The 19986-nt window shown below is 40.6% G+C and overlaps 11 protein-coding genes and 1 non-coding gene across 12 annotated transcripts; 5 read left to right on the plus strand and 7 right to left on the minus strand.

The window, feature by feature from the left end:
- Positions 1-226: 226 nt before the first annotated feature.
- On the plus strand, positions 227-311 carry WALSEDRAFT_t69. The gene has a single exon. It is a non-coding gene; the product is annotated as a tRNA-Tyr (tRNA).
- Positions 312-2062: 1751 nt separating this feature from the next.
- Positions 2063-2604, plus strand: WALSEDRAFT_20624 (hypothetical protein; the record flags this gene model as incomplete). The annotated part of the gene is made up of 4 exons (XM_006959448.1): positions 2063-2089; positions 2133-2263; positions 2305-2367; positions 2409-2604. Coding segments are annotated over 4 exons (417 nt in total), but the record flags the coding sequence as incomplete, so codon positions are not given.
- Positions 2605-2628: 24 nt separating this feature from the next.
- On the minus strand, positions 2629-5513 carry WALSEDRAFT_60968 (hypothetical protein). Its single transcript, XM_006959449.1, has 3 exons — positions 5462-5513; positions 5013-5408; positions 2629-4964 (listed from the first exon to the last, which is right to left on the minus strand). Exons 1-3 carry the CDS (start codon positions 5504-5506, stop codon positions 2973-2975), a joined length of 2433 nt encoding a protein of 810 aa, XP_006959511.1. The 5' UTR covers positions 5507-5513; the 3' UTR covers positions 2629-2972.
- Positions 5514-5529: 16 nt separating this feature from the next.
- Positions 5530-6819, minus strand: WALSEDRAFT_60972 (RNA-binding domain-containing protein). The gene is given in 5 exon segments (XM_006959450.1): positions 5530-5809; positions 5855-5881; positions 5931-6663; positions 6746-6751; positions 6765-6819. 5 exon segments carry the CDS (start codon positions 6773-6775, stop codon positions 5579-5581), a joined length of 1008 nt encoding a protein of 335 aa, XP_006959512.1. The 5' UTR covers positions 6776-6819; the 3' UTR covers positions 5530-5578.
- Positions 6820-7356: 537 nt separating this feature from the next.
- On the minus strand, positions 7357-9541 carry WALSEDRAFT_33334 (hypothetical protein). The gene is made up of 3 exons (XM_006959451.1): positions 9238-9541; positions 8328-9194; positions 7357-8278 (listed from the first exon to the last, which is right to left on the minus strand). Exons 1-3 carry the CDS (start codon positions 9386-9388, stop codon positions 7446-7448), a joined length of 1851 nt encoding a protein of 616 aa, XP_006959513.1. The 5' UTR covers positions 9389-9541; the 3' UTR covers positions 7357-7445.
- A 101-nt stretch (positions 9542-9642) lies between these two features.
- On the plus strand, positions 9643-12252 carry WALSEDRAFT_33335 (beta-lactamase domain-containing protein). Its single transcript, XM_006959453.1, has 2 exons — positions 9643-9945; positions 9993-12252. The coding sequence occupies exon 2, from the start codon at positions 11074-11076 to the stop codon at positions 12016-12018; it is 945 nt and encodes a 314-aa protein (XP_006959515.1). The 5' UTR covers positions 9643-9945; positions 9993-11073; the 3' UTR covers positions 12019-12252.
- Positions 9643-13649, minus strand: WALSEDRAFT_39915 (hypothetical protein). Its single transcript, XM_006959452.1, has 6 exons — positions 13626-13649; positions 13494-13580; positions 13359-13450; positions 12479-13315; positions 9993-12432; positions 9643-9945 (listed from the first exon to the last, which is right to left on the minus strand). The coding sequence occupies exons 5-6, from the start codon at positions 10955-10957 to the stop codon at positions 9705-9707; spliced, it is 1206 nt and encodes a 401-aa protein (XP_006959514.1). The 5' UTR covers positions 10958-12432; positions 12479-13315; positions 13359-13450; positions 13494-13580; positions 13626-13649; the 3' UTR covers positions 9643-9704.
- WALSEDRAFT_69849 (Bud-site selection protein) lies at positions 9643-13655 on the minus strand (the record flags this gene model as incomplete). Its single annotated transcript, XM_006959454.1, has 6 exons — positions 9643-9945; positions 9993-12432; positions 12479-13315; positions 13359-13450; positions 13494-13580; positions 13626-13655. The coding sequence occupies 5 exons, from the start codon at positions 13653-13655 to the stop codon at positions 12051-12053; spliced, it is 1428 nt and encodes a 475-aa protein (XP_006959516.1). The 3' UTR covers positions 9643-9945; positions 9993-12050.
- Positions 13656-13794: 139 nt separating this feature from the next.
- WALSEDRAFT_60975 (putative zeaxanthin epoxidase) lies at positions 13795-15170 on the minus strand. The gene has a single exon (XM_006959455.1). It carries the CDS (start codon positions 15027-15029, stop codon positions 13908-13910), a length of 1122 nt encoding a protein of 373 aa, XP_006959517.1. The 5' UTR covers positions 15030-15170; the 3' UTR covers positions 13795-13907.
- Positions 15171-15179: 9 nt separating this feature from the next.
- On the plus strand, positions 15180-16763 carry WALSEDRAFT_33338 (rab GTPase activator). Its single transcript, XM_006959456.1, has 5 exons — positions 15180-15233; positions 15276-15361; positions 15410-15455; positions 15505-15585; positions 15634-16763. Exons 1-5 carry the CDS (start codon positions 15216-15218, stop codon positions 16744-16746), a joined length of 1344 nt encoding a protein of 447 aa, XP_006959518.1. The 5' UTR covers positions 15180-15215; the 3' UTR covers positions 16747-16763.
- Positions 16764-16817: 54 nt separating this feature from the next.
- On the minus strand, positions 16818-19598 carry WALSEDRAFT_60978 (hypothetical protein). The gene is made up of 4 exons (XM_006959457.1): positions 18042-19598; positions 17786-17999; positions 17371-17738; positions 16818-17323 (listed from the first exon to the last, which is right to left on the minus strand). The coding sequence occupies exon 1, from the start codon at positions 19518-19520 to the stop codon at positions 18630-18632; it is 891 nt and encodes a 296-aa protein (XP_006959519.1). The 5' UTR covers positions 19521-19598; the 3' UTR covers positions 16818-17323; positions 17371-17738; positions 17786-17999; positions 18042-18629.
- On the plus strand, positions 17686-18538 carry WALSEDRAFT_29622 (hypothetical protein; the record flags this gene model as incomplete). Its single annotated transcript, XM_006959458.1, has 4 exons — positions 17686-17738; positions 17786-17999; positions 18042-18483; positions 18525-18538. The coding sequence occupies 4 exons, from the start codon at positions 17686-17688 to the stop codon at positions 18536-18538; spliced, it is 723 nt and encodes a 240-aa protein (XP_006959520.1).
- Positions 19599-19986: the final 388 nt, after the last annotated feature.

Raw genomic sequence — 19986 nt, forward strand, 5'->3', positions numbered from 1 at the left:
ATTACTGCACGTGAATAATCAAATAAATATGCTTAAACGCGTTTGAAGCCGAAAACGATATTCTCACAATCAATTATATGCTAGAAATAATAGTTTCGTCGAAAATCATACTAATACAATCAACAGTTGTACTCGTCATATTTTTCCTGCAAAAAAATTAAAATTTTTACGACCCATGATAGTACAGATCAGATATACCATATGTATCAGAAACCAACTAACATCTCCTCCTATAGCTCAATTGGCAGAGCGCAAGACTGTAACGGCAGCTTGATATCTTGAGGTTCCTAGTTCGATTCTGGGTGGGAGGACATCTTTTTGTCTTTTTGGCGACTTTTATTTCCCTACATTTGAAATGGGAGAAAATCCAATTTTTCAAATGTTAAATTAAACTTTGTTATATTATACCATGAAACAAAAACTACATAGTATTCCTACATTCGATAGTCTCATTTCGATGGTTACTCATAAAACATTCATTACCCAATGTAGGTGCTAGATCAAAAAGTACGCAAATATGCTACAAATTAAATAATATAATATCAGCCTGATTCAATATCTTTCGGATTTTCTATGTTAAATTTTTCACCACTTTCATTTGATGTATAACCAGATCGCCCTCTCAAATTGTTTATAACTGATACAACCATCTGAATTCAACTAGATTTTTGGATCAGTTACACGCTCACTTATTCAAGAAAATAACATAAACCTTTCGTACGCCCAGCCAGATTGTCAGTTACACGACGCCAATTTGATGACTTTTATACAGTTGCGACCATCATGTCTGCGAGAGAAATATCGTCTTTAGGGATGTCATTTAGGAGGTGGTCATTCTCTGGAAATGATGATAGTGATTCAAGTGATAAAATCACAACTGATAGTTGAGCTTTTTATAACAGTTAATGTATTACTAACAAGAAACCACAGGCCAACTCTCACCAACGTCTACTATGCGATTTAGCTATTCAACTGATAGTCGCTTCCGTAATAGCTCGCTCGATGGCACTGTCGAAACTTCACTTCAGAGCGAGGCTGAAATATTCCAATCTAGATTTTTGAGGGTTGAAAATCTCTCTTGCGATCTTTCTATTGAGAACGTTCAAGCTTTGTTCGGCGTGCGTTGATTTATCTGTACCTATGTATTCCGCTGAACATCAATAGGAATATACGAATTTGAAGGCTATCAATATATCCAATTTACACAGCGATCAGCTTGTAAGTAAATCAGATAGTTTTTGGTAGAAATACAAATACTTTTATTAGGTTATACTCGCGTTTTATACGTACTCTGATTCACACGAAGCACTAGTTGACCTGCACGAGTCAAATTTCAGCGCACGATTCTGTACAGAAACTGAGATAAAGGAGGTGAGTTATAATCTCAATCTAGTTTGGCTCGTCTCATATTACTAAGACTACCGATGCTAAACGTTACATCAATGCAGCAACATCCGGCAAACTGTCCGTTCGCCTTCACAAAGAGGCTCAAAGGCCTGTACTTGTGAGCGCATTTCTTTGAGCATATCTTCTCTAATCGCTTAAGGATTTGCTTGAGACAATCGGTAAAGTTGCCAAATATCAACAGATCCTTCTACCAAATGATCAAGTTGTAGGTAATATCATCAAGATTTGTTCTCAATTAATTGTATTAAGCTACTTCAAATTGAATATGATGATACACGCCATGCTATAGAGGCCGACAAAGCATTGGGTCAGTCGCGCTACGACGTCGAAAAGACTTGGAACCATTCGGTGCTTGAAGCAGCCTTAGCTCGTAACAAAGGTGTGCGATTCAAAGAGCACAAATTACAGCCGTTCAGTAGAGGTAAATCTATGCTGAATGTACAAACTTATCCTCCGATTGTTGATGTAAGTAGGTAGTTGATATAAGTTTCGTCCTAATTTCTTCAAGTCGCGTCCAGTTTCGAGTGCAGCAAACTTACTGCAATCGACAACGACATTACAGTCATCAAATGAGCCGACAAAGAAGCATTCAAATCAGAAAGGCACCATTCCAGAACGTAATAAGATCGATCTCGATCGTATTGAGCGTGGCGAAGATACACGTACAACAGTAATGATCAAGGTTTGAAGAAGTGATTTCCTTGAGTGGTTCTAACATAAGATAGAATATACCAAATCGACTTACGACTGAGCAACTTGAGAAGTATATATCAGATATAGTCCCACGATCATTTGATTTTCTCTACTTGCGTATGGACTTCAAGTCACGTTCAAATGTTGGATACGCGTTTGTGAAGTAGGTGAAACATCTAGCTTTGTATTACTGACTTTGGTCAGTTTCTTGACAGTTGATGCTCTATATGAATTCGCTTCACTCCGTATCAACTATAAGTGGTTAGTGTCTCGTATTTGCTTGAAACCCAATTAAAAATGAGTAATAGGGATGTCTACCACAGCGAAAAGAGGATGGGTATGACATACGCGAATGTTCAAGGCAAGGAAGCCTTAACTGCAAAATTTAGAAACAGCGCGGTTATGGAAGAAGAGCCAGGTTTCAGACCAATCGTGTATTATTCTTCTGGTGCTAATGTAGGACTTCGTGAAGAATTTCCAAGTGAGTTAGAAACATCAATATAATGTTATATACTGAGAACATTTCAGCACCAAACAATGAACGCAGACTTGCACGTTCACGCGTAAATGCTCAATCATATGGTTTGTACAACTTGCAAGCTTACTAACAGCTTTTCGAATAAGTATACCAATTTCATATTCTTCTTGGGCATAATTTTTTTATATTGCGATTTTTATATCAACATCAACCTAAACACGCAAGCAAGCATCATCGAAATATTTATTCACTGAAATTATTATGCATTGTATACTTCTTAAAATGTAAGCATTATATATGGTAAAGAAGTTGTCATATATACAGGAAAAGTTGAACAAGTGTAAAATAAAGGCAAACTTTTGTCTAGTAGAGGGTATTCTGCCGATTAGACAAATCAACTAATCAAGAATTTACCGTTTGTGCTATTCTTAATAGTTGAATAAACGTTTTCAAGGTTATCAAATTCAATGTCAACGTTTGAAGTCAAAGCACCGTCAATAGTCCACTTAATTTGAGCAGGTTGTTGTTGTTGTTGGGATTGAGTTTCACCATCGATAATGAATCTAGCTAAAATCTTATCGGAAGGTTGCTCAAGACTTATATCATTCAAAACCCAGGTGATTTTCTTACGCTCTGGTGAGTAAACACCTTGTGGTTTTGATTGCACATTCTTTGCATTTATTGGTATTGTGAATTGAACATCTTTAAGTATATCATTCTTTTTAATGAGTCTCGATTCCTGATTGAGATTATAATTGACAATCGCTGAATGTGTAGTAGGCTCGTATCTCCATTTCATTGTTGAAATCAAAGGAACGTATTCTTTGAACTTGCTTGTTGAAATATATAATTGATATTTCAAAACTAAAGCCTTATTATTAGGTGCTTTTTGTAAGTTATCCAAATCAATATAGTATTCTCCATGTTTTTCTTCAACTTGACGCAAATATTGTGGATTTGGTGCCACTTTTTCTAATTCTTCGAAAGCATTTAATCTAATAACAGGTGGGCTACTTGGCAATATTGATGATGGCTTATAAAGTAAGCTTACTTCACCAGTTATCATAACTTTCAAAATTTCACCAGATTTAATCAAGACGTTAACACTTTCCGTTATAGCTGGTTTGACACCCTCAACGAAATGATCAGTACCTTCGAAAGGATCGACTATATTACGCTGTTGAATTGAAGGAGTGAGTGAAGGAGTCTGTGAAGTCATACTTAAAGTCCTTTCATTAGGTGGTGTCTCAACTGTATCGAATGATTTCTTGGTGTTCAATTGTGTTGATGGTGCGCCTGTCGTTGCGAATGGATTGTTAGATTTTTGTTTCAATGCCTCACTTAATGGCATATCATCTGGGACGTCATTAACAAACATCGTCTGTCTGACATCTCTCCTACCGCGAAGAGCAGTAGGACGACGCTGTATAGGAGCAGCAGCTATGAGCGATTGCCTAACCTTCGACATTGCAGCTTCATCCTCCTCTTCATTTCCAGTAGCTACTGGTGATAGACCTCTTTCACTACCAGTGGCTGGGAACGTCTGTGCTTCCATTGATTGTTGTGGTGGTTGCATTTGTGATGGCAATTGTTGTTGTAATTGTTGTGGCTGCTGCATTTGCTGTACTGGTGGGGCTTGTTGATTACCAGGCTGAAGGGAAGCAGGTATGCCAATGGCTGGCAATGGACCTGGTGCTTCAGTTGCTTCAACAGCTTCTTGCGCTTCTGGCTCACGAGTGTCCATCAAATCCTCATTAACAGGATCCAACTGTGTCGCACTCTGTGCAGCTGGATGATTCAATGCACTGAGGTCTCCCATCGTTGATGATGGTCTGAAGTTGTCGCTAATAGCAGGAACAGGTGGTGCATTGTCATTATCAGGTGTTGCAATGTAACTTTCGCGTGAAGGGTTTGACTTTGATCTGTGACGGTTGAAGAACGTATTAGCGATTGATGATCTCACGCCAGTTGCATTATCGCGGAGTGTGGATGTAGACCTATTGTGTGCTGGTCTTGGTGGTTCAGCAGCTTGTGAGATACCTGTTGGTGTTCCATTTACACCTGTTATACCCAACAAAGCTGAAACTTGGGTGAGGTAATCGTTCAAATCACCCTCAGTTGACCAATTTAAGATGTCGGCAAGGTTATTTTCATTAAGGGTCTGCTTAGATTGGTTTGTTTCGGATTGGATCGTCTCCCATTTGACGAAAATACTTTTCAATTCTTGAAGACGGTTAGAATCTGCTATCTGATATGACGTGAAGTATGAAGGTGCCATCGTGATGAAGTTCTGTTGTGCATTTGCATAGGTCTGCTGAGCTTGCGATAATTTCGCATTAGCCGCGTCTGCTTTCTTTCCGCCTGTGCTGTCTACCTTTCTTTGAGCCTGATAGCAAATTAGACCCCATAAACAGTCTGAAAGTAAACCACTTACTTTGTTCACATTCTTCTGATTCTCATCGACTGACTTAATAAGTCTGTTCATGTCGCTATCTGATTGTGGTAAACTACCCCACTCCCCAGACTGGGAGGACATCCTAAGCGGTTTCTCAATCTGCTCACTTATTTTCTTGGCTAATTTCTCGTGTAAAACTGAGACCTGGAATAATTCATCCTGTAAGTCATCCCAGACTGCACCTAACCCAGTTCTATTTAATAGCTGCACATCAGATATGAATGGCTTAGATCGCGTTATTTTATTAAGCGAAGCTGCATATTGCATCTCTACGCTAGCTCTAGCTTGAAAGAAATTTGCCATTTCCTCTTGTAAAATAGCCGCTTTCTTTAGTCTAGTTTGGAGTGCGGATACTGAATCGCCTGGTCTGGCATTCTACGAGTGTATGTTATTAAAATTATGTATCTATGAATCTAATATACACTCACTATAAGCGCATCCGCGTAAGCTGTACGCGGTAATTCTGACGACATCACCTGTAGATGATCGTTTAACTGAATCAAGAGTGCATAAAAATATCATACAATTTTCATTTATTTTTTTAATTAATATGGCTTATAGTTGCTTTGATGACGTTGCTGGCTTCTCTGTGGTCCTGCTGTTGTCTTTGGGGTGTTCACGTTGTGTCGTGGTACCTGACCCAGTCCGGGTTGGAGCGGTCCACCGTAGCTTCCATAAGCAGACTCGTCCTCACCTCCTTCTGCGCCAGTTGGTTGTTGCTGTTGCATCATTTGCATCATTGGATTCATCATTCCACCCATACCACCCATGCCGCCCTATAAGTTGTTAGAAAGAAAAGCGTGATTATACCATTAACTAACCATCATCATTGGATTCATCATACCCATCTAAAAGCCAAAAGTCAGCTAAACCCTTTAAATAGTACCGAGAACTTACACCACCGAAAGCATTCCATCCCATTCTTTGATACATCGCGGCCATAGCTTGTGGATTGAATGGATTATTCGTTGGTCCACCAAACATAGAAGTCTGAAATCCTTTTTCTTGTGTACCACTACGTTCGTTCCTCGTTTGAACGCGCTTAACTTCAACTGATTTACCTTCCAAATCGAATCTACCCTCCTTAACAGCATCCTCGGCTTGCTGTTCAGTTTCAAAAGTCAAAAATCCGAAACCTCTCGATCTACCTGTTTCTTTATCATACATTAAGTTGGCATCTGTGACTTGACCGAAAACGCTCTCAAAGTTTTCAACTACTTGCTCGACAGGCATAGTTAAAGGTATACCGCCAACGAAAATTTTCTTATGCTTAAAATTTTCATGTCTATACATGTTCCTCTTTGGATCAATTAATTTACCATCTAGCCAATGGTCTCTAATCATAACGTCTTGTACGCTTTGCAAATTATCGAAAGTGAGGAAACCAAAACCTCTAGATCTGTTAGTGTTAGGATCTCTCATTATATTCAATTGTACGACGTTTCCAAATTTACTGAAATAATTCCTCAACGAATCTTCGTCCGTATCCCAATTCAAACCACCGATGAATATCTTACGTTGTGCTTCATCCTGATCTAAGGGTTCCTCGCTCGCGGAATGGGTTGCTATTGGCTGTTGTTGTTGCTGCTGTGGCTCAGATGATGGTTGAGTGTTTACTTGGTATGGGTCTACGCTATTCGTAAGTTTCTATTCACTATCAAGCTAGTTTGTCTAACCTTGATATCTAAACAACGTAAGCGTTTTTTATACAATGATAGAATATCTACTAACAAATCATCCATTATATTACTCTACAAAAATATATTTTCTAGTAAATGGTCGTTTTAGTCAAAAGGGTCGATAGCCTGCAGATTAGGAAGGTGACTAAGCGAATAATTTTCTACCCGTGGTATTTTATTATCATTGCTATTTAAGATATAACGCGAAACGTATACTCCTCTGTTGTCATTCTGCTAGGGTTACCTAATATAAAATTTACCGCGTGCAGTCCTTCACTCTTGATCAACTTCGACCAACATCGAAATTGTTGCAGCAGATGGATAGACTGTAGGATGCATACGCTACTAGCTATACAGTCTAGCCATCTGTTGCTTGTACCCTACTTTATGTGAGTTTTTTATTCGCAGCCAGAGTTAGCTATGAAGACAAAATTATTCACACTGATTGAAGTGCTCGATTTAAACTTGTCGAGTGCTAGTGAGAACTATACAACGGTAACTGAGCTTTCTCTGGTTGCAACTCCAATCAACATTATTCTAACAAATTTTATAGAGAATAGTTAGTAATCTCAACACTATCCTTTTTTGTTCTTTCATCGATGATGTTTCATTCAAATACTTTCTGCTTATTCTGTGAACATTGTGTCATGATATCATTCATTCTAGCATACAAGACTTAACGTTAATGCTAATGTATTCCTTACATGCAAAAACTCGTAATTCATTTAAACCATCACTTCTTATTCTTTTTGTTTTTTTGATTACCTTGTGATGACTTTGATCTGTTGTCTTCTTTCACACCACCTTCTTTCTTTTCTGCAAGAATGGTCTCGACACGCTTTATGTCTTCTTGTATCTTCTCTGAAAGTGAATAATATGTTTTGAGCTCATCAGCCAAGTTCTTGAAGGACTTGTCGAAAGACTTCTCAAGTGTCTTAGAATTATCAGGTAACCTTGATTTCAAAGCATTGAAAGAGTGTTTGGAAATGACGTATTCTTCCCCTTCGGTTGCTGGGTCAAAGGCATCGCCCTCACCATCGAAAGGAATACGCGTATCGATGAGACTTTTCCAGAATTTAGTTTTGGTAAAATGATCATTAGCTTCCAGTGTAGCAATAATCGATAATGGTATAAAGAACAAAATGCTTAAGGTCCATCTGTTGATTTTCCTGTATGTCTTCTTATTGACAAAATATTCAAGTGGTGCGATAAAGAGACCTTCAATCAAATTGAATGGCGCAATATAGACGTACTGATCTGGTGTTCTAATCATTGATATAGTTTTACCGGCAAAGAAGGCCATGAATTCATTAACTGCATCGTCTGTAACACCTTCGTAACTGCTCGCATAGAGCGCGACGAGTACGTTCATAAGTATTAAGATAGTGACCACATTCCAGACGTAGAAAATAATTTCACCAAATGGCTGTCCAAACCTTTGATGATGTGACAAAGTGTCGAAATCAGCATCACCGAAGAGACTTCTAAGGAGCATCTTGCATATGCTCGTGAAACTGCCTTGTTCACCATCAGCAGCGTCAAGGGCAAATAATGCTTGAGCGTGTCCTTAGATATTGTCAGCAATGGATATAAGTCAAGAGAAAGTAAAACAAACCTGCAAAAAATACAGTCAAAAGAAGGAAAAATATGAAACTTTCTCTTATCATTCTAATGACGACCAGTTCCATAGTACCAATCCAGAGGAAGCCATCAAAAATTGGCAAGAGCTTTATCCAAATTAAAGGTGAAGTCAATGAGAGGAATTCAAAACTGAGCATATGTAAATTCTCACTTGAAGTGTCATTCAAACTAAATATACCAGCAATTCTCAATGTAAATGCGATAGTGAGCAAGAGATAAGTGACAGTATTGATGATTGTCCAAAAAGAGAAGACACTTGACATCCCCTGGTTACGAACGCTTTTGAAGACTTTGTTAGCCTCTTCAAGGAGGAAGCTGATTGACATGCCATACAGAAGGACCTCCCAAAAGTCGAATGTCTTCTCCGGATTGAGCTGTTCAGTTGGAGATTGAACAGAAAGTGAATAGATTGCTAGAAATCCTAGCCATATGACAATACGCAGGTAGTTCTGATATTTTGGAACGCCAATACGAGAAGGATCGAAGTGAGAAAGAAGGGAGTGTCCAGCGCCTTTGCTGTACGGTAAATATTCGATCTGCTCTTTGTCTGCATGTACCTGTATCCAACTACCACTCCAAAGGGATGTAATAGCTGTTTGAGCCTCATCTGAGGACAGGAAGAATGTCGCATGGAGATCTATAGCGAGTTCCAAAACGCTTGATGGTGTGCTATTATCACCATCTGATTCCACATATGAGAAACGCTTAGACAGTAACTTTGGTAAACGCTCTGCATCTACGCGTCTGACAACATAACGCGCGAGTGCTTCACATGCTACGCTTCTACATATATGTTCGTCATAATCTGATTGGTCTTCTAGTGCCTCGCTTTTGAAATGTTCTAAATAACGTCAGATCATTAGTTAAGAAGTAGAAATACAAACCTTTAAGTTTTAGGAGACAAAATGGAACAGCATCACGGCAATCACCGCCGGCGTCTACAAATACAGATACTGTATCTGGTGAAATAACTTGATTCTTGACTTCCGGGAGTTTGAGCTGCTCAATGTCAACTTCGTCAGGGATGAGCTCCATAATGAGTGCTTTCAGACGCTGTATGAGCTTCAGAGTCGTCTTTGGAGATGGATTGCATATCTCCACGTTGAGGAGACCCCCGCCCTGTTCGCTATCAAGGATTGGATGAACGGTACTCTGAGGTGCCTTACTATGTAGTAGTTTATTCAGCTTCTACAAAATGTCAGTTGGTGTCCAATTTTATACTTTGATTTACTTTTGACATCGACGTAAGAAGATAAGCATTAATGATGTATTATTAAATAGTACAAATAAATAAAACGTGCACTTTGCACTAAACTATAGAACCTTTTTTATTGTAATAAACAGCTGTTTTCTAATACTTCCGATTGAACTCAACATCATGCATTGAGGGTGGTGTACCGCCTGCATCTGACAAGCAAGGGCTACTGAACCACTTATCCCGTATCACACCATTATAAAACGTCAAAGCCATCAGAATGAGCCAGATGATGACCAAAGTTATGAGCAGAATGACGCTAACGACCTTCATGCCTGTCACATTCATTTCTTTGCCTAATTCCTGGGCGGACAGGGCGAGTGTCCCGATCGGGAAGCTACTAACGTCAGCTGATATGCATTCCTAGAAGCTTTTCCAACTCACGTGCATCCCCATAACGATAAATTGATAGGTATTCGCTTTGAGATCATAGTGTCGAAGAAGGAAATGATGGCCAGCGCCAACCAGAGACATCCGAATCCCCATATGATAAGTGCGAACGGTATACTAGCTGTTTGCAATGCAGATGCTGCAAATTTAGCTAATTCTGGATCCTCGACTGATGTAAATGGTACTAAACCGCGTTCATTAGCTATATCAGTGAGATTCCGAGCTAATTTCAGTATTGCATATGCCGATTGACCGCAGGGACCAATTGGAATAAACGTTGAACTTATCACCGCCGCTGGTGGAATCTTGAAGAGCATCAATCTTGATGTGTAGTTCGCTAAAACAATAAGCGACATCGGTACACCCATACCGAGCAATATGTAGCATATAGTTATTGTAACGATGGCTTGGTTTTCTGGCAAGACAGTAGCAACTGCTGCACCTGTAGATGCACAGACAATCGTGCTGACGGTTGGTAAGAGTGCAGTGGCAAAAATTTGACTATTTTCGAGAGTTTGCCTGCTCATTTGTATAAAGGGAATACCAATGCAAGTGATAATACTCATTGCAACATTTATATACCAAAAAACGTAAGAAAGAAGAGCAAAATTATATCCGTATCTTGGAACCAGAAAATCAACAATACAGACGATAATCGTACTGAAACCCATAGTGAGCGTAGCTAGGAATACATTGACTGGATTTACTAGCATTAAGGGTAGCATTGAGGGCCAGATTGCGTACCTAGCGATTGTCATAAGAAGTAGTACAACAAACAAGACCACGTTTATCCCGAATACGACGCCAGAGATCGTCTGCAAGCCATTAAACTGATATGGACAATTGAATAGTAGTATAGACAGTATACCAGTTCCCATAGTCATAGCGAACCACACTGGTGTTATATTGACTACACGCTTACGGAGGCCTTTCTTTAAATCATATATTACATTGCTCATTATTTCTCTACTAGCTTCTAGTCATAAAATAAACTACCCGTGATCGTTGAAACGAAAAAATAGTAAAAATGATGTCATCAACTTTAGGCTTGAATGATTTTTAGTCTAAAACGGTCATGATATCACGCGCATTCAAGTTAAATCGACGTAGTTTAGTGAGAAATTACGGCGCAGCAGCTACGCCGTTCCGCACGCACTTTGGAGGAGAAGCCACACCAACGACGTCGACGTTTTATGATAAAGCTAGCTCAACATGGACATACGTATTACATTGTAAAGATACGCGGAAAGCTGCCGTAATTGATCCCGTGCTTGATTTTGATATCAGCAGTGGGAAAGTGACTACAGAGAGTGCTGACGCCTTGTTAGCGTTCCTGCATGAAAACCAGCTTTCTGTTGAACATATACTCGAAACTCACGCCCATGCCGACCATCTCACTTCTGCAAAATACCTTCAAAAGCACCTACATGCGCCGATCAGCATTGGTCAACGTATTCGCGAAGTCCAGGCTACATTTGGACCGCGTTATGGTCTTAAGCCTGATTCATTCGTTGGGAGTTTCGATAGGTTGCTACAGGATGATGAGATAGTTTCTTTGGGCAACCTCAAGGGAAAGGTTATGCATCTCCCTGGTCATACACCCGATCACGTCGGCTATGTGTTTGGAAAAAGTGTCTACACGGGTGATTCTGTATTCCTCGCACCTGTTTTCACTGCTAGAGCTGATTTTCCAGGCGGTGTAGCTTCCTCTCTCGCGACATCCATCGAGAAGTTGCTCAGTCTTCCGCATGATTACAAGCTTTTCGTTGGTCATGACTATCCCGGAGCTGAGCGTGAACAGAGCTGCTGGACGACGGTTGGTGATCAACTAACACTCAACGACCACCTAAAACAGGAAGACTTCGCGAAATTCCGTGAAGAACGTGACAAGACATTGAATACACCTAAATTGCTACATCCTGCGATACAAGTTAACATACGTGGTGGGAGACTTCCTCCATCTGACGAAGATGGAATAAGCAGACTGAAATTACCAATAACGACAAATGTAGACCTATAAATTGTACAAATAAATTAACTCTATACCTTTTCCTAGTCATCAAATGTGATCTTCGTAGGTGCAGGCGCATTTTCAATAGCTTTCGCTTGGGCTTTCTTGGCCGCCCAAGAAGGATGCAAAGGTCCCTCATCCTCTGCTTTAGTAGGCTTCTGAGGTGGTTTGTTGTTACGTGGCGGAGGTCTCCCACTTCCACTTTTACCATCTTGTTTAGCGTTTTTATCGAATTTCTTGAAGTCCCTTTTAAAGTCTTTCCTTTCAGCCTCCTTATATCCCCCAGATTGCTGCTGTTGGCGACCTTTCCACCCGGAATCCAGCTTGTTCTTCCCGAATTTCTTTGCTCTCTCGAGCTGCTTCTGCTCTTCGAACTTCTTTTGTATGTGATTTGCACCTCTACCATACTTCTTCTCGAGAATTCTAAGATTTCGTTAGCTGTTGTCGCCATATAGAAATAATCACGTACGCTCTACGTGCCCTTTGACCCATCCTGTTTTTCCTTGGTGCGACTTTTTCTTCCGCATCACTAATATCGTCGTCACTACCTGAAATGTATCCCACACCAGCATTGAGGGAGTCAAGAATGGTATTACCCCCTTCATCCTCATCGTCGCTCTCTTCTTCCTCTTCTTCATTGCTCTCGTCCACCTCTTCTTCCGGTTCGGGCCAGTCCTTGAGTGCATCTTCTTCATTGGATGCTTCTCCACTAGTGTAACCTGATAGAGGAGCTGATATGTCACTACCAGCATCTGACTGTGCATCATTATCTTCGTCTTCATCATCTCTGACTACACCACCAAGCGCACCAGTGAGTTTTGCAATAAGCGCGCTACTGTCTATTGTTGGAGTTGCCTTTTGCTCTCTAGGAGCTGGCTTATCAGATGTGGTGTTAGATTCGAGCTTGTCATCAACCTCATCATCCTCTGCCGATTCTTTAGAATCTTCTAACTGTTCAGATTGTTTCTGCTTCTCTGCAGCACTATCGCCTAATATTGAGGATACAGAGTCAACGCCAGCTTTAGCTACTTTGCTGACTTGCTCTATGGACATGAATCGCGCTGCTAACTTACCCTCAGGTGCGTTGCTTGCCTGTGCGATATTCGGGAAATCAAAGTTGAGATTCTTGAGCGCTAAAATGACTTCCTCTCGTGTTTTGTAAGCACCGCTGGAATGCTTGGATAATTTCGAGAAGAAGGTGTGCTGAGCTGCGATCAAACCATCATAATCTTTTGTTTCATTCAACTGATTCTGCGTTTCTTCGAGCTGTACTCTATCAATTTCTTCACCTTTAGCTGATTTCTTTCTATGTATCGTTAGTTAAATATCATATGCGCCTATATACTCACTCAGCCTGCGTGATCTTCTTCTGAAGACGTTGACGCTCAGAGGTTTTAGCATCTTTAGTCGCTCTCCTGAGATCTACATTTAGGATATGATGCTAGTGACGTTTAGTATGCGTATAATCTTATATACGCACTCACAAGCTTCTTTTGCAATTTCTCCGTCCTCGTTTCGAAAGTTTCCTCTGGTTTTTCGACCTTTTGTTTCTTGGATTTTGCATTCTCAGACTTAGTATCGTCAGCTACACTGTATATTTTAATCGCTGTCCTTACTGTAGCTTTGCGTTTACCGGCACCGCTCATCGTTCTTATCAACAAGTGAGAAGACAGCAAAATTCAACGAAATTGGACAGAAATGTTAAAGTACATTACAAAGTTGTGTAGTATTTGTTTGTTTGATCTATAGGCTTATCAAATACTTTAACAGCACCTTTGTTCGTATCGTTTCAATGTGCGTCATTTTAAAGCGTAAAGAATAAATTCATTACAAGTTATACAAAGAAGCGTGGGTAAGTAGCTAGGGTATCGTCTTACCATGTGTCGCAAGTTCACTGCTTACTTGCCATGACCATCCAAAAATTTCTTGAAGAAGTCGATTCCGCCTTTATTCATAAATGTCTGGAGGTTATTCCACGATTTCGTCATTTTGGCATCTGCGTCTGTATGCATTATTCCTTCGTACTTCTCTATTGCTACAATCTGGTTGTCCTTATGTTTGATAAGCATTTGAGCCAACATGTGAGCTTGCGCAAGAGCAACATTAACCCCAAGACCCGCAAATGGTGTCATAAGACTAAATGCATCACCTATCAATGATACACTTTCCTTTGATTCCCATCTCATACCTGGTGGAAGCATATACATCGCTCTTTGTTTGATGTCATCATCGAATGAACGAACAATTTGCTTTAAGCTGTCCGACCAACTGTATATCTCCTGTAAGAGATAGGCGCGCTGTTTTTCTCCATCTTCTTCATCCAAACCATTCTCATTTATCCAGTTCTCATGGTAAGCTTTGTAGAAGTATACTTTGTAGCTACCATCGCCGGTTCTCTGAGTAACAAGACACCCTTCGGTTTCTCCCATCGCGAATGTTGAACCTTGTCCAAACAGTTTCGCGATGTCAGCGTGTTTTGGATTTGTGGTGCGTATGTTACCTTCGAATCCAGAGATACCTGAATAGAAAGGCCTAATTGTAGACAGAACTGGTCTAACTTTTGACCAAGCACCATCGGCACCAACAATAAGGTCAAATTTGCGTGATTTCCCATCAGCAAAGTAAACATTTCTTTCGTCAACCTTTACAACTTTCGCACCCCACTTTACGGTACTTTCTGGAAGAGCTTGATAAAGGAAGTTCCTGATTGCAATCCTGTCTACTTCTGGACGACCAGTATCTTGATCCTTTATTTCTATGTGCTTCGTTGCGTGTTTGTCCATTATGACGGTATCTTCATCGTCATATCTCGCGTGTTTCTGAAATTCCTGGTAAACACCAGCTGCTTTGAGTGCATCCTGGCCATCTTCATGGAGGTCTAAAGTTCCACCTTGACTCCTTTCATTTATGTGACTGTCTTTCTCGTAAACTTGTACCTCAAAGTCGCTGTCTTGCTTTAAAATGTTAGCCAGACATAATCCAGCTGGACCTGCACCGATGATTGCAATTGTACGTGTCATTTTGATGAATGTTCGAAATGAAGTGCGTAAATCGGCCTATGGATATAAATACCAAACACCGCTCGGAATTAATCGCAGCTGTGTAAGCGTCATATTAGGTAATTTAGATAAGTTGGTAATACAATTATATATTCTTATCGTCCATGCTAGCTGCTTGACATTTCTCTTCATAACTTTCATCATACAATGGACGAAGAATACGATGTGAGGGGAATACCTCACTACTTACGCACCTAACATATGCAGGTTGTTGTGCTCGGTACTGGCTTAACCGAGTGTATCCTCTCTGGACTGCTCTCTGTCGACGGTCAGAAAGTATTACACATAGACAGGTGCGTAGACTTCAGTGCATATCTAGAACATTCCTAAGATACTCACAGAAACGATTACTATGGTGGTGAATCCGCTTCACTTAATCTCACACAGGTAAGTTGGTGTTCGGACTCACGTCAGCGTTGACGCAATCCACGTGCAGCTCTACAAGAAATTTAAAGACGCAGAGCCACCAGCAGAGCTTGGTAGAGACAGAGATTATGCCATAGATCTTATTCCAAAGGTAGGTGGTGCTTTGATTAGCTAAACTACCTCTAATCATTCTATACAGTTCATTATTGCTTCCGGAGAATTAACCAAGATATTGGTACACACTGATGTCACTAGATACCTCGAGTTTAAGCAAATCGCAGGTTCTTACGTCTTGCGTGACAGAACTGTCTCAAAAGTACCTTCCACAGAATCAGAGGCCGTGCGCTCCTCTCTAATGGGATTGTTTGAGAAGAGACGCGCTAGAAACTTCTTCCTCTTTATCCAAAATTACCGTGATGAAGACCCATCAACCCACAACGGTCTCAACCTTGATAGTGACACAATGCAGGCCGTTTACAACAAGTATGGTCTCGAGGCGGGTACACAAGACTTCATAGGACATGCTATGGCACTCTACTTGGACGATTCATACAAGCAAAAGCCTGCGCGTGAAACCTACGAGCGTATTTTGCTTTACACCGCTTCAATGGCAAGATACGGCAAGTCACCATACATCTACCCACTCTACGGTCTGGGTGAATTACCACAGGCGTTTGCACGTTTATCTGCTATCTATGGTGGTACTTACATGCTTGACAAACCAATTGACGAGATCGTCGTCGACAACGACGGTAAAGTTACAGGCGTCAGATCAGGCGACGAAACAGTCAAGGCTAAGAAGGTAATTGGTGATGCATCCTACTTCATGGACGTCAAAGGTGAGAGTCGCGTTAAGGAGACCGGGAAAGTCGTAAGAGCTATCTGCTTGCTTAAACATCCAATACCAAACACCGACAACAGTGATTCGGCTCAATTAATCATCCCACAAAACCAGGTTGGCAGAAAGAATGACATCTACATTGCTGGTGTTTCTTCTTCGCACAATGTCTGCGCCAAGGACATTTATATCGCTATCGTATCAACAGTCGTCGAGACATCAGCACCAGAAGCTGAACTTTTACCTGCTTATAAGCTTTTAGGACAGATTTACGATAAATTCGTATCAGTTAATCCAATTTATGAGCCAACAAGTGATGGTAAGGATGACAACATCTTTATCTCACGCTCATTCGACGCAACTTCTCACTTTGAGACTGTTGTAGAGGACGTTAAGGACATCTGGAAGAGAGTCACAGAAAAGGACCTCGTCCTTGAGAAGAAGACCGAACCAGAAATAAATGAGAACAACTGAAGTAACTGAAACAACGGAAATTTTTTCTTGTAAATCAAATTTATGCATTTCATTCATAAAAATTATTGGTTGTTTGGTACAAAAGGTTCAGATTTTGGGTCTAATGGTTCTTGTTCGTGGTCTGGTTTTACGATAGGTATGGCCGTGGAAGTTGAAGGTGGGGGTTGAAAGTCCTCCCTGTTTGGTACGCTGAACTCTTCTGGATTTGGAACGTTAAAAGGAATAGAGGAACTAATGAGTGTCTGCAAGGACTGCTGCTTGTGTAAAGGGGGTAAACCGAACTGAGACTCGAGGTTGTATTGTGGGAGACTCTCTGATGGTCTTCTCGCATGGTTTGCAGCAGGTGGTGGCTGGGCTACGGGTCCGCCTGCCAATCCAATTCCTATGGCCCCAGTCGATGATTGATGGGAGTGTTGATGTGCGTGACTGACGGACTGACGACGTGGCTGGTGACGTGAATAAACCTGGTGTATAATCTGTTGACTGTCTTCCTTATCGTATGGCTTTATTTTGAAGTCCGTGTCTTTCGTCAATGTCGCTGGTGGGTGAGCGATCATATGGAGGTACGCCCGTTTAGCTGTAAGGATACTATTAGAAGCATTCAATTATCCGATCTCTACTCACCATTCACAGCGTCTGTAAATATCACCAACGCAGTTGTATCGTCGACCCACTTAATACGTACATCTTCCCACTTTGCAAAACATCCTTGTATATCCTTCGTCTTTAACTCTGAGGGAAATCCCTGCAGTTCGAGCACTCTAGTAACTGAAGCATTGAATGGTGATAAGGCCGTGCTCATTGCTGATGATCAAGGTGTATATACCAAATTTGGAGTATTCTTTGCTCTAATATTTACTAACATTTAATAAGAGATGTTTGTTATTCATTATATGGCGTACTTCTCGGGGCTTGCTTACAACACTCAACGTCGACGTTATGGAAAGTGATCCACTGGGACAGAATAGACCGTTCAGACATCAGATAGATTCGTTAGTATACATTCAACTATCTGTACAGCTTTCTGACAGTCAAACAGTGACGAGGAAGATGAGGATATGCATGGTGTATATCTTGGTCAGCAGTCAAGAAAGCCTGAGAGCTTTGATATAACTGTACAGTTTAAGCATGCTATAGAGGCTTCTGTACATTACAAACCACTTATCGTCGCTATTGGAGAAGTTGGACGTAATCTCATCAACAGAATGTCACTTGAAGAGGTATCAAACGAATTGGTAGCTGACAAACAAATCGTATGTATATATAACACGTAATCTCCATCTAATTATGCATAGATCGCACTTCTCTTATCGCTCAGCGAGAATGATGCAAATGTACTCTATATCCCCTCACAACCGGTTTTAGAATTGACACAACAAGTGAGTAGAACAATACTCGATGCGTTAAAGCCATCCACCGTCGTCATAATTGACGGATACCCAAACACGACAATATATTTGCCTGAATCAGACAGTGAGAACCCTCCTCTTCTCCAACTGGCGAACGTCAACGAGGAGAAAGTCACAAACGTTGGTATCCTGCCAGCACCAAACATCGTCGAAGGACTCTCAGCTGCGTTACTCTCGAGTGGACTCTTCACCGAGAAAGTTACCACAATAGTTGGCTTTCTTCTACCTACACTGGCACCATACACACCCGTTGTCAGTCAGCGTCTAGTAAACAGTCTCACAATTACCGCGAGATCGAAGAGCGAAGACCTTGACGATTTCATAGAAGGTGAGACACTATTCAACCAACTCTCTGAGAGCATACAACAGAAGATGAGCGTTAGATTCAACAAAGTCGTACAAAGCAAGATCGATTTAGTCTATCCATTTAGAAGGAGGAGGAATGTGGACAATTTAATGTACCTTTAATACTTTTTAGCTCCTTTCTCGATGCTTTGGCGTGAAAATGTTCGACAATGGCAGCTGACGATGCATACTTTGACTTAATTCAACGTATTCCTCTATATCCGGTGTGATTATTCCGTGTCTCATGAAGAACTCTATCATGACGAGTGCGCAGTTCGGTTTAAATTGGCGAGAGAGTAAAGCATCTTTTATTTCAGCAACATCCATGAGCTTGAAACTTTCGACTTCACCGTCGTTGGGTTTTGGTATGACATCATCTGGTAATTGCAGGTCGAATATGTACTGTATTTCTGGTTGAGCAAAGATGTCGTTCTTCTGATAAAAATAGGTGACAACACCTGTACTTTTGATGCCATTGTTAATCGTATCTGCTGGTAAATTGGCTTCTTCTTCGCATTCTTTGATTACTGTGTGTATGACACTATCTCCGAAGGCGATCCCGCCTGCTACGGTATTATCCAACATTCCTGGGTATGTTTGTTTGTTGTATGAGCGTCTAGGTATCCAAATCTTGTAGTTATCAGTGTAGGCTGTAAGGTGTATGCCATAAGTCGGTATTCCGAGTATCCCTGCAGCTGCCCTCTCAAGTCTAAACAGTAGGATGTTATCTGAACTGTAAACACCGTATTCTTCGTTTCGCCAGCCTTTTAATTCGTTCCTGATTTCTCTAGGGGTTTCTGCGTTATCTCTAAGCATTTCGAAATACTTCCTTATGAGCATCGTATCCTCTTCTACATTACTATGAGTGTAAACAACAGCCTCATCTGTGATGGTAAATGGGCGAGTGTTCAACAACTGTTTGAACTGATCGTTAACATATCCGATCACACTATCGTTGTGTAACAAAGGTAGAAACCCCTGTATATCAAAATTATTGAGATCTCTAACTAAATCTATCATTTCAGACTTGGTAGTTGACTCCCAAGGTGTAGATGGAGTTATTCACGAAACTAAGGGATGATAGCCTCACCTTAGAGTCTAAATTATCACTGATTAAATCGAATAAAAGCTTCGTACCAAATCTCAACGAATTGCTAGTCGATTTCCTTCTCAATCAAATCAGCACTCACAGCCAAAATGGAGAGATATGGGAGATGCTTAGAAATAGACTACAACACAATACAATGAACGCTAATATTGTCAGACTTATTAAAAAATCAGCACTTTTGCAGTTTATTGACGTTGTTTATAAAGAGAAGACAGAAGATCTCCTTGAGGATGTACGGGTCGTGTTAGATTTAACGATTGGACATTATAATAGAGATTCAGTACTAGATTCTTATAGTATATTCCTTAGTAACCTATCTTACGAGCCAATTGACAACATCTACGTCAAATTCATCAGATCGAATAAGTTCAATAAGAA

Source organism: Wallemia mellicola, assembly GCF_000263375.1.
Source record: "Wallemia mellicola CBS 633.66 unplaced genomic scaffold WALSEscaffold_17, whole genome shotgun sequence".
NCBI classification, from domain to species: domain Eukaryota; kingdom Fungi; phylum Basidiomycota; class Wallemiomycetes; order Wallemiales; family Wallemiaceae; genus Wallemia; species Wallemia mellicola.

What these genes read in the sequence shown, in the direction of transcription:
- WALSEDRAFT_60968 (XM_006959449.1), bottom strand. Translation starts at nt 5,506, where the DNA reads ATGTCGTCAGAATTACCGCGTACAGCTTACGCGGATGCGCTTATA. An exon ending in CTTACGCGGATGCGCTTATA is followed by an intron (nt 5,409 to 5,461) that starts GTGAGTGTATAT and finishes ATACACTCGTAG; the next exon opens with AATGCCAGACCAGGCGATTC. An exon ending in ATCAGAAGAATGTGAACAAA is followed by an intron (nt 4,965 to 5,012) that starts GTAAGTGGTTTA and finishes ATTTGCTATCAG; the next exon opens with GCTCAAAGAAAGGTAGACAG.
- WALSEDRAFT_60972 (XM_006959450.1), bottom strand. An exon ending in GATGGAATGCTTTCGGTGGT is followed by an intron (nt 5,882 to 5,930) that starts GTAAGTTCTCGG and finishes TTTGGCTTTTAG; the next exon opens with ATGGGTATGATGAATCCAAT. An exon ending in TGATGAATCCAATGATGATG is followed by an intron (nt 5,810 to 5,854) that starts GTTAGTTAATGG and finishes AACAACTTATAG; the next exon opens with GGCGGCATGGGTGGTATGGG.
- WALSEDRAFT_33334 (XM_006959451.1), bottom strand. Translation starts at nt 9,388, where the DNA reads ATGGAGCTCATCCCTGACGAAGTTGACATTGAGCAGCTCAAACTCCCG. An exon ending in TTGTCTCCTAAAACTTAAAG is followed by an intron (nt 9,195 to 9,237) that starts GTTTGTATTTCT and finishes GACGTTATTTAG; the next exon opens with AACATTTCAAAAGCGAGGCA. An exon ending in TTTGACTGTATTTTTTGCAG is followed by an intron (nt 8,279 to 8,327) that starts GTTTGTTTTACT and finishes ACAATATCTAAG; the next exon opens with GACACGCTCAAGCATTATTT.
- WALSEDRAFT_39915 (XM_006959452.1), bottom strand. Translation starts at nt 10,957, where the DNA reads ATGAGCAATGTAATATATGATTTAAAGAAAGGCCTCCGTAAGCGTGTA. An exon ending in TTATCGTTATGGGGATGCAC is followed by an intron (nt 9,946 to 9,992) that starts GTGAGTTGGAAA and finishes TGACGTTAGTAG; the next exon opens with CTTCCCGATCGGGACACTCG.
- WALSEDRAFT_33335 (XM_006959453.1), top strand. Translation starts at nt 11,074, where the DNA reads ATGATATCACGCGCATTCAAGTTAAATCGACGTAGTTTAGTGAGAAAT.
- WALSEDRAFT_60975 (XM_006959455.1), bottom strand. Translation starts at nt 15,029, where the DNA reads ATGACACGTACAATTGCAATCATCGGTGCAGGTCCAGCTGGATTATGT.
- WALSEDRAFT_33338 (XM_006959456.1), top strand. An exon ending in AAAGTATTACACATAGACAG is followed by an intron (nt 15,362 to 15,409) that starts GTGCGTAGACTT and finishes AGATACTCACAG; the next exon opens with AAACGATTACTATGGTGGTG. An exon ending in CTTCACTTAATCTCACACAG is followed by an intron (nt 15,456 to 15,504) that starts GTAAGTTGGTGT and finishes ATCCACGTGCAG; the next exon opens with CTCTACAAGAAATTTAAAGA.
- WALSEDRAFT_60978 (XM_006959457.1), bottom strand. Translation starts at nt 19,520, where the DNA reads ATGATAGATTTAGTTAGAGATCTCAATAATTTTGATATACAGGGGTTT.